This window comes from Mustela nigripes, chromosome 12 (assembly GCF_022355385.1).
Source record: "Mustela nigripes isolate SB6536 chromosome 12, MUSNIG.SB6536, whole genome shotgun sequence".
Lineage (NCBI taxonomy): Eukaryota > Metazoa > Chordata > Mammalia > Carnivora > Mustelidae > Mustela > Mustela nigripes.
The window spans coordinates 63968135-63980544 of record NC_081568.1 but is presented as its reverse complement, the minus strand read 5'-3'; the positions used below and the strand labels follow the sequence as shown (position 1 = coordinate 63980544).

The following is a 12410-nucleotide window of genomic DNA, read 5'->3' as shown; positions in this document are numbered from 1 at the left end:
AGCAGGCTCCCCACTGAGCAGAGAGCCCGATGAGGGGCTCGATCCCAGGACCCTGGGATCATGACCTGAGCCGAAGGCAGAGGCTTTAACCCACTGAGCTACCCAGGCACCCCTAAAATTGTTATTTTAATAAAAGAGCCCAAGAGATCAAATTAGAAAACTATTAGTAATGATCAGAAAACATGACAAGAAATTAGATAAAAGAACCAAAAACTTAAGATAAATGTGCAAAATGTGCAAAATTCAACAGCACTGAATATCTACTGAATATCTATCAGTAACCATTTAGAATAAAGGAATGTTCTATTTACAAGGATGACCAAAACTATAAAATACCTATGACTAAATTTAATAAGGAACATACAAAATCTAGATGAAGAAATTTACAAAAAAAACATTTTAAAGGATATGTGACACATCTGAATAAAGAGATGTACCCGTTCCTGAATGTCAACCAGTTCCAAATTAATATACACATTTTAGGCCATTCCAATAATCCAGCAACAGCACAAAATGACTCTTAAATGTATATAAAGAGGAACCTGGGTGGCACAGTCAGTTAAGCATCCAGACTCTTGATTTTGGCTCAGGTCCTGATCTCAGGGTCATGAGATCGAGTCCCATGTCTGGCTCCACATTTAGCACAGAGTCTACTTAAGACTCTCTCTATCCCTCCCCCTTTACCCCTCCATGTGCTCTCTCTAAAAATAAGTAACTCTTTTAAAAAAAAAGTATATAAAAAACCTTGTAAGAATTACCAATAATTTGTCAAAAAATAAATAAATAGGAAGGAATCCTATCCTATCAGATATTAAAACTTAGTGAAAGCCCACTGTTATTAATCAAGTAATGGTATCAGCAGACAAATTAGTGAAACAGAATACAGTATGATAAAGAGGACTACTCACAGTGGGGGAAGGGATGGATTATTCAGCTAACCTATAATCTCCAGTGGAAGAAAGTAAAGTTAGGTTCTTATATATACAAAAGATAAAGTTCCACATGGATTAAAGATCTGATTTTAAAAAGAAAACCATGGGATGCCTGCGTGGCTCAGTTGGTTGAACTGCCTTTGGCTCAGGTCATGATCCCGGAGTCCAGGGATTGAATCCCACATCCAGCTCCCAGCTCCACGGGGAGTCTGCTTCTCTCTCTGACCTTCTCCTCACTCATGTTCTCTCTCACTGTCTCTCTCTCAAATAAATAAATAAAAATCTTAAAAAAAAAAAAAAAAGAAAAAGAAAAAGAAAACTATGGGGGCACCTAGGTAGCTCAGTGGGTTAAAGCCTCTGCCTTCAGCTCAGGTCATGATCCCAGGGTCCTGGGATAGAGCCCCACATCGGGCTCTCTGCCCAGCGGGCCGCCTGCCTGCTTCCTCCTCTCTCTCTGCCTGCTTCTCTGCCTACTTGTGGTCTCTGTCTGTCAAATAAATAAATAAAATCTTGAGGAAAAAAAAAAAGGAAGAAAGAAAACCATGAAACATTTTGAAGAAAGCAAAAGAGAACGTTTGTATAACTTCATTAAGTGCAAGCATTCTTAAAAAGAACCGAAAAACCAAAAGCCATAAGGAAAAGAAATGTCAACTTGGTAACAATTTAAACAAATGTAAAGATAACAAAATAAAAGATGAAAGAGATCATGAAAAATATTTGCAGTATGTGACCAATATCCCTTTTTATATAAAGAACTACAAACTGATAATAAAATGTCAAATAATCCAACAGTAAATGAAGAAAGGATAAGCAGGCAATTTACACAGTAAGTGTAAATAACCAGAAGAAGCTCAATCTAGGGGTGCCTGGGTGGCTCAGTGGGTTAAAGCCTCTGCCTTCGGCTCAGGTCATGATCCCAGAGTCCTGGGATCAAGCCCCGCATTGGCCTCTCTGCTCAGCAGGAAGCCTGCTTCCCCCTCTCTCTCTGCCTGCCTCTCTGCCTACTTGTGATCTCTGCCTGTCAAATAAATAAATAAATAATCTTTACAAAATTAAAAAAAAAAAAAGCTCAATCTATCAGTAATCAGAAGTTTATGGAATGGGATTCAATCTTCAAATAAGCATTTTTACTCTACAAACCTCTCATTCACCTAGGGACACTGACATTATCTCTTAAACAATAGAGACTGGGGGACACCTGGGTGGCTCAGGCCATTAAGGGTCAGCCTTCGGCTCAGGTCATGATCTTAGGTCCTAGGATTGAGTCCTATATCAGGCTCCTTTCTCAGTGGGGAGCCTGCTTTCTTCCTCTGCCTGCTGCTCCCCCTGCTTCTGCTCTGACAAATAAATAAAATCTTTAAAAAAAAAAAAGAGGCCAAAAAGCCAATCCCTGCCCTGAAGTTCCTTATTCTCTCCTAATTTTCCTATTAGAAATAGCTTAAAACAAGTGTTTGCATTAGTCATTTAAACTTGACTGAAAACCAAAACCAAAATCTGCAACCACCACTACCACTAAAAGTGCAAAATTAAAACAAGAACTTTAGGGACACCTGGGTGGCTCAGTTGGTTAAGCAGCTGCCTTCGGCTCAGGTCAGGATCCCAGCGTCCTGGGATCGAGTCCCACATCAGGCTCCTTGCTCGGCGGGGAGCCTGCTTCTCCCTCTGCCTCTGCCTACCATTCTGTCTGCCTGTGCTCGCTCTCTCCCCTCTCTCTCTCTGATAAATAAATAAAATCTTTAAAAAAAAATAAAAATAAAACAAGAACTTTAAAAATTTAATCATACTGACAAAAATTCAAAAAGCTACCATCCAATGCGGGCAAGGGTATGGGGAAACAGGTCCTCTCAAAACTCTCTGGAAAACAGTCTAACAGGAGCTACCAAAACATACAAAGTACATTTGTTTTGAACCAGTAGCACCAGGATTCTGTTCTACAGAAATAAAAGGTCTGCTATACCAGCAATATCCCCTATATCCATAACTATGTCTCCGAACATTTCCTTCACTTTCATTGTCTAACTGAAACCTGGCTTTTCTCTGAAGATACTTCTTCCTTTGAAGTCTTCTATCATTTTCTCTCTCAGATCTGTAAGTATGGGAGTGGGAAAACTGTCCTCTTCATTCATTTCCACTTTTGAGATTCTTCTTTCTTTCTGGTTAACAAGTCCACTTTTATCCTGAGTGATGATATCCAGAATTAGTACCATATTTTTGACTTGCTTTGCTGTGTTTGCTTTCTTAATACTACCACAGAGCAAAGGTTAAGTGGCTGACTCTTGATATCAGCTCATGATCTCAGGGTGATGGGATCGAGCCCCATGTCCAGCCCTGCACTCAGTTTGGAGTCTGCCTGAGCTTCTCTCTCCATCTCCCTCTACCCCTCCCACCACTGCACACAAACTCTCTCTCAGATCAAGAAATCTTAAGAAAAACAAAAACAAAAACAAAAAACCCTACCACATAGCTATTGTTATTGGTCCTAGTCATTTACCTGTAGTTGAAAACAAATCAATACCTAATGCTGGAGAGGCAATGCTAGGAAAGAGGAGGAAAGAATCCAGAGTTCTAGATTCAAATCTAAGCTTGTTGCTACTAACCTTAGGTAAATTAAGTACTAATTTTACTTTACTCACCAATATCAGAACCTACACCATTTATTTTTTGAGAGTAATCAATAACACAATGGATCTACAGCACTGTGGACAGAATACAGTAAACACCTGAACAACATGGAAGTGAGGAGCACTGAGTTCCATGCAGCTGAAAATCAAGTATGACTTTTGACTCCCCAAACTTACCTACTAATAGCCTACTATTGAACAGAAGCCTTACTGATAACACAGTTGGTTAACATGTATTCTGTAGGTTTGTATTATATACTCTTAAAATAAAGTAAGCTAGAGAAGGCAAATGTTATTAAGAAAATGGTAAGAGAAAATAGATTTACAGTGCTGTATTTATTAGGGAAAAAACCACTTTTAAGTTCAAACCCATGTTGTTCAAGGGTCAACTGTAAACACTCAATAAATAAGTGACCACATAATATCAAAAATACCTTCAAATCTCAAAATTTCTTTATGTATTCTTGCTCTACAGATGACTTCAAACAGTTTCAGGGCTTTAAATATTTTCTACATACAGATGATTTCCAAATTTATATTGCTAGCCTAGATTATTCTCCTGCCCTCAGTACTAGTATATACAGTTAGACATCTTCACTTGATGTCTAACAGAAACCTCAAACTTTACATGACCAAAACTGAGTTACTCATCTCACCCCCACACCCAAACGTGGTCCTCCCATAGCCCTCCTTATCCCAGTTAATGACTCTTCCATTTCTAGTTACTTAAGTCAAAAAGCTGAGATATCTTTACTTTCTTCCTTTCTCTCTCCATTCACATACAACCCCTTAGGAAAATCCCATCCACTTTATCTTCAAAATATATTCAGAATCCAACTACTCCTCATGATTACTTTCCTACTTCATCCTGGTTCAAGCAGTCTTGCATCACTGCAAAGATCTCCTAACTGATCTCCCTACTCCTCCCTTACCTTCCTTGAGGGTATCTTCAAGAAAACAGCCAGAATGACCCTAATAAATCATAAATCCTGTCATCACTCAAAATCCACCTTGCTTCAGAGTTAAAGCCAAAATCCTTACAATAGCCTACAAGGCCATTTGTGAATTAGCCCTGCCTTTAACTCCCTAACCCTGTCTCCTACTACTTTCTTCCTTCCTCCCTCCCTTCCTTGGTACTAGCCACACTGTCCTCCTTGTCATTCCTGGACAAGGTCCCTTGAGGCTATGCTTTAGGACTCTTACATGCTTTATTCCCTCTATCTGGAATCCTCTTCCCCTAAGCACTCACATGATTTCTTTGGTACTTAACCTTTAGGTTTTCACATAACTGATACACTCTCCTCGAGGCCTTTCCTTGATAATCCTATTTAAAATTAAACACCCCACTATCCCACTCCCCAGGCCCTTGGGTGGCTCAATTGATTAAGCTGATTAAGTGGCCAGCTCTTGAATTCAGCTCAGGTCATGATCTCAGGGTCCTGGGATGGAGCCCCAACTCTGGCTCCAGGTTCAGCAGGGAGTCAATGCTTAAGTTTCTCTCTCTCTCTCCCTCTGTCCCTCCCCTGCTCAGGCAGCATGATCTCTACCTCTCTCCCTCCCTCTTTCTAAAATAAATAAATCTTTTTAAAAAAAGATTTTATTTATTTAAGAGATAGTGAGAGAGATCACAGAAGAAGAGAGAGAAGCAGACTCACCGCTGAGCTGGGAGCCTGATGCGGGGCTCGATCCCAGAACCCTGAGATCATGACCCAAGCACAAAGCAGACGCTTAAATGACTGAGCCTCCAAGGTGCCCAATAAATAAATCTTAAAAAAAAAAAAAAAAAGTTAAACACCCCCCCTCAAAATTCTGTTTATTTCTCTCCATAGCATTTATCACCATCTAACACAGCCTATATTCATTCCATTTATTTAGACTCTTTGTCTCTCCCACTAGAATGTTAACTCTACAAGTGTAGGAACTATATTTAATATTCCCTTATATCCTGTGCCTAAAACTATACTAGCACATAACAGGTCCTGAAAAAGTTTATTGAGAATGGGATAAATGTTTGTGGACAAGAATATTCACTGTGACATTAGCTGTATGAAACCAAAAAATGAAAACAACGTGATTGTCCCTTAATTTTTTTAAAACCAAAAAGTAATAACTACAATAATGTTTAACATTCAAGCACTTAATATTTGCCAGGGCTTTATATATATTAACATTAATTACTGAAACAACACCTTGCAGTAGGTAATATAGCTAGCAACTGCACAAATGAAGAAACTAAAGTAGAAAGGCTAAGTAACTTGCCCAAGGTGACAAAGTTATTAACTGGAGAAGCTAGGATTCAAAACTAGGCTGTCTTACTTCACAGCCTGTCTTCATGACAACTTACTATGCTAACTTTAATAATTATATGATCCTACCTCTATTAAGACAGAGACAGCAGAAGCTCTTATCCAATGAAAATAAGACTTACTAGTCAATTAATTTAAAAAGTCACTTAAGGGTGCCTGGGTGGCTCAGTGGGTTAAGCCTCTGTCTTCAGCTCAGGTCATGATCTCGGGATCATCGGGCTCTCTGCTTGGCAGGGAGCCTGCATCCCTCTCTCTCTCTCTGCCTGCCTCTCTATCTACTTGTGATCTCTCTCTCTCTTTCTCTCAAACAAACAAATAAACAAATAAATAAAAATCTTTAAAAAAATAAAATAAAAAGTCACTTAAAGTGAGGAATAAAAACATTTCATACACATATATTTCATTTAAAACATAAAGCATACACATCTATGCAGCAATTTTTTGATGAAAGCCTACCCTTTCTTAAGGGCATGGGTCCACCAGCATTCTTTGGAGTCTTTCTAGCATAAACCATATCCATAAGACACTGATTTAATTTCTTGGAGTGGAACAACTCCAAACACTTGACAAGAATTAAGTGCACAATACTGAATCTCAATGATTTTTTTCCCAAAGTTATCTATGTATCTATCTTGCCCACACCTAACTGAACAATATTCTAACAACTTGACCCTATAGATCTTTCCCAAAGCATTTACTTTAGCTTTCAGATTAAAAAAAAAAAAAAAAACCTCTCACACTGATGCTTAAATTGTTTATGAATTATATTTTTATGACAAATATAACCAGCACACAATGATTTGGGAGCAAATACAACTGACTTTTGAGGTGCCTGGATGGTTCAGTTGGTTAAGCATCTGCCTTCGGCTCAGGTCATGATCCTGGGGTCCCGGGACTGAGCCCCATGTGGGGCTCCCTGCTCAGTAGGGAGCCTGCTTCTCCCTCTCCCTCTGTTGTTCCCCCTGCCTGCATGTGCTCGCATGCGCACACGCGCTCTCTCATAAATAAATAAATATAATCTTGAAAAAATTTTTAAAAATAAAACTGACTTTTGTCAAGAGTACAACTCCACTGGTGAAAGCAAAACTACTTGGACATATTACAGAGTAGATCTTAAGAAATAGAAGCCACATGCTTCAACTAATCAGCCAAGTGAAGGGTAAGAGAGCTTATACATTAATTATGTGTATCTGTATATGCAGAAGAAAAAAGTATACAATGACACACAACAAACTGGGAATGAGGAAAGGGGAATAAGATTAAATTTAATTACACTTTTATGATTTTATGTTACTGACTTCCATAAAGTATGCATTACTTGGTAGTTTTGGGTTTTTTTTTTAACGCAAAAAAAAACACAAAAACCACTGTGAACTAAGTAATAGTATCCCCATTTTATAGGGGAGGAAAGATTCAAGAAAATGGGAACATGCCCAAGGTCACAGGACTCAAGAGAAGCTAAGCTGAAAGGCTAATTCAGGTTTGCCCCAAGTTTCAAAGCTCATGGTTTTCCTACAATACGAAGTTCCTGGTCAAAAACTTCACACAGATCACTCTGATTTTTTGTAAATACATGAACAAAGAGCATTGTGTTATTCTTTTTCTTTTAGGTAATAAGAGTCAGATGAAGCCAAAAAGATTTTCCAAGTGTATTATAAGCTTGATTCTACAGGCCAGAGTTCAGGGTTAACTTTCTATAATTTAAAAGAATAAAGATCATATACCCTAATATTCATTTAAAAGAAAAGAAATTTCTTACACCTGTACAAAAGTACAAAGGGATAATTTCTTCCTCCACTGGCCACACATATTGCTCCTTTAGCCCCTTCTCTCTGTCCATGTCATCTTTCTCCAGGGGTTTAAACAGCAACCTAGAAGCAGTAAACCAAGGCACTAGGGGAATCTGTTATATTTGGAAATTTGAGAAAATGGATTTCTGTAAAAGTAACCTTACCCATACCTGCATTAATTCTTCTTTCTTTTTTAAAGATTCTATTTATTTACTTGAGTGAGAGAGAAAGCATGAGTGGGAGAGAGGGGCCAAAGGAGAGAGAGAAGCAGACTCCCAGCTGAGCAAGAAGCCTGATGTGGGCTCAATCCAAGGACCCTGAGACCATGACTTGAGCTGAAGGCAGACACAACCAACTGAGCCACCTAGGCATCCCCCTGCATTAATTTTTTTTCCTTAAAGATTTTACCTACTTATTTGTCAGAGAGGGAGCACATTCGCGCACAAGCAGGGGGAACGTCACGCAGAGGGAGAAGCAAGCTCCCCACTGAGCAAGGAGCTCAAAGCAGAACTCCATCCCAGGACCTTGGGATCATAACCTGAGCTAAAGGCAGACACTTAAGCAACTGAGCCACCAAGGCGACCCTGCATTAACTCTAAAGACCTATTCTCCTCCATTTGAAACAGCTTAAAACAAATGTGTGCATTTGCTATTCATACTCAATTGATTCCAAAACAAACAGGAGAAAAGGATAACTAAAAAAAATCTTAGAAAACAGCAAATGGACTGGTAAGTGTGATAAATCTACTCTAGGGAGTTCCAGTCAAATCACATATCACAAAAAACATGACAGAGGAAACCTAAGATTTCTAAAAATATTTCACTTTTGCTAGTTTCAATGTATCAAATGAAGCAACATACTGAGAACTAGTTCCTAGCAGTATCGCCCAGTTCTGTCGCGACTCCTAGGGATATTCCAAGCACACACTCCATACGGTTAGTGAAGCAAACCTGAAACCTACTGTTATGTTACTCTCCAGTGGGAAAAAAACTGATGGCTCCCTATGTGTACAGATCAAATTTTAAACCGTTCTGCACAGCTTTGAAAGGCCTCCAAAATCTGGCTCTAATTTACCTATCCAATCTTATTTTCCACTTCCAATTCTCTAAATCCATCACAACACGCCATACTATTCCATCTTCATACATTGCTCAAGCCATTTCCTCAGCTTTGAGCATCCTTCTGCCTACCAACTGCTCAAATTCTATTCCTCCTTCAAAACTAGCAAAGTATAGTGGGAAGAGCTGAACCTTCAAGCCTGACCCAGACCCATGCCCACCAGGTTTCTAAATATAATTCCATTCTCACTATTTAATAACTTAATGAACTTAGGCAAATACTTCAATAGATCTGTTTCACCACTTAAGAGTAGCTATATCATCTACGGCACTTTACAAGTCTACTGGGAGAATTAAGCGTAACAGTTATCAACTACCTATCTAGCACCATGCCTAAGGTATAGTAGATACTTAATAAATGGTTAACTCCTAGGTCATCCTTCTCTCTTCTCTCCTCTTCCCACCTCCATGGATACTCCTGTTTCTCCCTAAATTCCTATAGCACTTTGTTTACACCATGGGCACTAATATACTGCAGGATACTCATTATTCACGTATGTATGTATCTTGCTTCTCCAATAGGTTATAGCTAAGACGGTTATGGGTATGGATTTCTAAATCTCTGCCACTTAACTAGTGTGAATTATTTGACCTCTCAGAACCTGCTTCTTTAACAAAATGAATGAGGGTTAATTCCTTACAATGTTATTAAGAGGTTTAAAGGAGTTAAGGTACATTAAATACCTGGTATAATGCTTGACACCTACTAAGTTTCAAAGAATTTTCAATGGCAACTGAATGGTGAACCTCATCCAGCAACTGCTTAAGGAACACAAAAATGCATTTGCCTTGGTAAATCCAGTTTCATAGAGCAATCTGCTTTTTTGGTTTTTGTTTTGTTTTGTTTTGTTTTGAATTTTACACCCAGTGTGGGGCCTGAACTCACAACCCTAAGATAAGGAGTCACATGCTCTACTGACTGAGTCACCCAAGCATCCCTCACAAAGAAATCTTAATGCAACTTTAAATAACCTACCACTCACCCCTTACTGATAAAAATGCCCAACGAGGGCACCTGGGTGGCTCAGTGGGTTAAAGCCTCTGCCTTCGGCTCAGGTCATGATCCCAGGGTCCTGGGATCGAGCCCCGCATCCGGCTCTCTGCTCAGCAGGGAGCCTGCTTCCTCCTCTCTCTCTGCCTGTCTCTCTGCCTCCTTGTGATCTGTCAAATAAATAAATAAAATCTTTAAAAAAAAAATGCCCAACGAAGACAAAAGAGAGGTACCCATGAACTTTACCTCAGAAATACTACCACAAATTCATGCCTTCCCAGTATCAGACTAAGTACATCATGACATATAACTCACATCACCTTGTAACACTTACTCTCGGAGCTTACCTTAAAGAGCTGTGTAAGGGGTAAAATGGCCTGTCAAATTAAACAAATTCTGAAATAAGGGGTCTACCAGGGAGAGAAGGCTGGTTGTCTGATATTCATTCACTCTGATCCTAATTTGCTGTCTTCAATTTCTCTACTCAAAACTCCAAACAAATGTCAACTGTTTCTATAATAGCACTTTTCCATTAACACACTTCCAACCCACTGCTCAATTTAAAGAAAAATTAACCTCAAATTATAGTGAAATCTAATAAAGGAATGTGCAGAAAAGTGATAATTTGTTTAAAAAAAAAAAGACATACCACAACATTTGCATTCCACTCTCAGCTGTACACTGATATTTACACAAGTGGTACAGCACACAAGAGCTCAGGAAAAGTTCTGGAAAGATGGACCTGGCTTTAAATCTGCTACCACCACTTACTGGGTGTGTAACCTAAATATGTTACTTCTTAAGCTTCATATTCCTCATCTGTAAAATAGGGATTGTAACAGCATGAGTCTCATAGAGTTGTTGTATTAAATGCGATCATGTGGGGCACCTGGGTGGCTCAGTGGATTAAGCCTCTGCCTTCGGCTCAGGTCATGATCTCAGGGTCCTGGGATCCAGCCCCACATTAGGCTCTCTGCATGGCTGGGAGTCTGCTTCCCCCTCTCTCTCTCTGCCCACTTGTGATCTCTCTGTCAAATAAATAAATAAAATCTTTAAAAACAAAAAATTAAAAAATTAAAGCGATCATGTACACCATGTGTTTAGCCAAGTACTTACAACATTGTAAGTACTCAATAAATGGCATCCGAACTAGCAGTGCCTGAGCACTAAAGTTCTTGGTAAATAACGCTGAATTAATGAATGTTCTGTACACTTTATATTAGGAAATAAGTGTACCACTAACTTTAATTCTATCCTAAGTTAATGATTAATGGTAGCGATACTGCTTGGGAACCAACATTTCAGTTTACAAGCCCTTCATACATCCAAAAACTCATTTGATCTCCACAATATCCTTAGGGGGGGTAGACATTTTTAAAGAGAAGTATTTTAGAAATAAGGAAACTGGCATCCATAGAGTAATAAACAGCCAAGGTTACCCACCCTAGTGGTCTCCTTCAACCATATTCTCCAACTCGGAAATTAAGAGCTTAGTGCCAAAAGTTTTTAACATGACAACCACCACCAAGGAAGCAGATTTCTGCAAGTTACCACCCACCTCAAGAACTGTCAAGAACGTGAATCCAGGAATAAGCCCAGGGTAAAAAACCCCCGTCAGACGCCACTGATGACACTTATAATTGTTGCATTGTTTCCTTATGTGGTGTCCTCCCACACCTTTAGGGTGGGGGCCAAGTATGCCCCCTCCCCCACCACAGCGCCCAATACAGGACACCAGGCACCCAAGAAGCCATCAATAAATATTTGTAGAAATAGCGTGGGATGCTGGTAGATTTCCCAGAGACCCGAAACGAGGCCAGCTACGCGGTAGGGATTAAGCATCTCGGTAGATCTAGAGTCGAAAGGCGGAGAAGGTCCGAGGGGTAACCGGATTGGGAAGAATGGTTGAGGAAGGGTACCGCTAAAGGAAACCAGGGAAGCTGACCCGCTGAGGGAAGAGGAGAGGGCCGCAACCCTGGCTAGAAGGCCAGGGACCAACAGAGGCTCGGGGGCCGGGAGCAGCAGGGCAGTTGGCGTCTGGGGGGGAGGGGGCTGCCGCTGGTCTGAGAAGAATCTCGGGCCCAATCTGAGGAGGGTTCTGGGCTCCTCCAGGGGCCCACTCCCCAGCCCGTGGCGGCATTTGCTGCACCGAGTACTCGCTGCTACCTGAAACTGCAGCAGCTTCTCTGTCTGCTCCTGGGTTAGATCCCGCTCCTCAGGCGCCGCCATTTTGCCGCCGCCTCTACGCTTCTGACCCGTCCGCACCGTCACCCGCCGGAAGTGACCTCAGCAGCAACCACGTCCGGTCTGAACGGCCGCCAGCGTGCAACTGCGTCTGCGCATACTGGTGCAGCCGGGCGCTGCTGGTGGTGACAGTTCCCGCCGTCAGAGGGCGCCACTCTCGGGCCAATCCCGAACACTTCCGGAAATTGCCGAGGGACTGTTGGCATCAGTCGCCCTCACGGTTTAGGCCACAAATGGGTCTGCAGAGACCCAAGACTCCTGAATAGATCCTGAAGAGGCGAGAGCTCTCGTGTGCTCCTCGAGAAGCTCCGGAAATTTTCGAATGCCAATTCGCAGATTTAGCCTGCTTCCTAACCGTTTTTCCATAGTCTCCAATATTTCAGAATATATCTTAGGACACTGTGGCC

At 40.7% G+C, this 12410-nt stretch overlaps 1 protein-coding gene across 1 annotated transcript in view; it reads right to left on the bottom strand.

Annotated features, from left to right (window-relative positions):
* The window catches only part of FAF2 (Fas associated factor family member 2), a 64651-nt gene extending 52616 nt beyond the window's left edge, over positions 1 to 12035 (bottom strand). The window contains exon 1 of the mRNA XM_059417409.1: positions 11926 to 12035. Within this exon, the coding sequence (XP_059273392.1) occupies positions 11926 to 11988 (63 nt within the window). The 5' untranslated portion in view covers positions 11989 to 12035. The remainder of the gene's footprint in view (positions 1 to 11925) is intronic.
* Between the last annotated feature and the right edge of the window lie 375 nt (positions 12036 to 12410).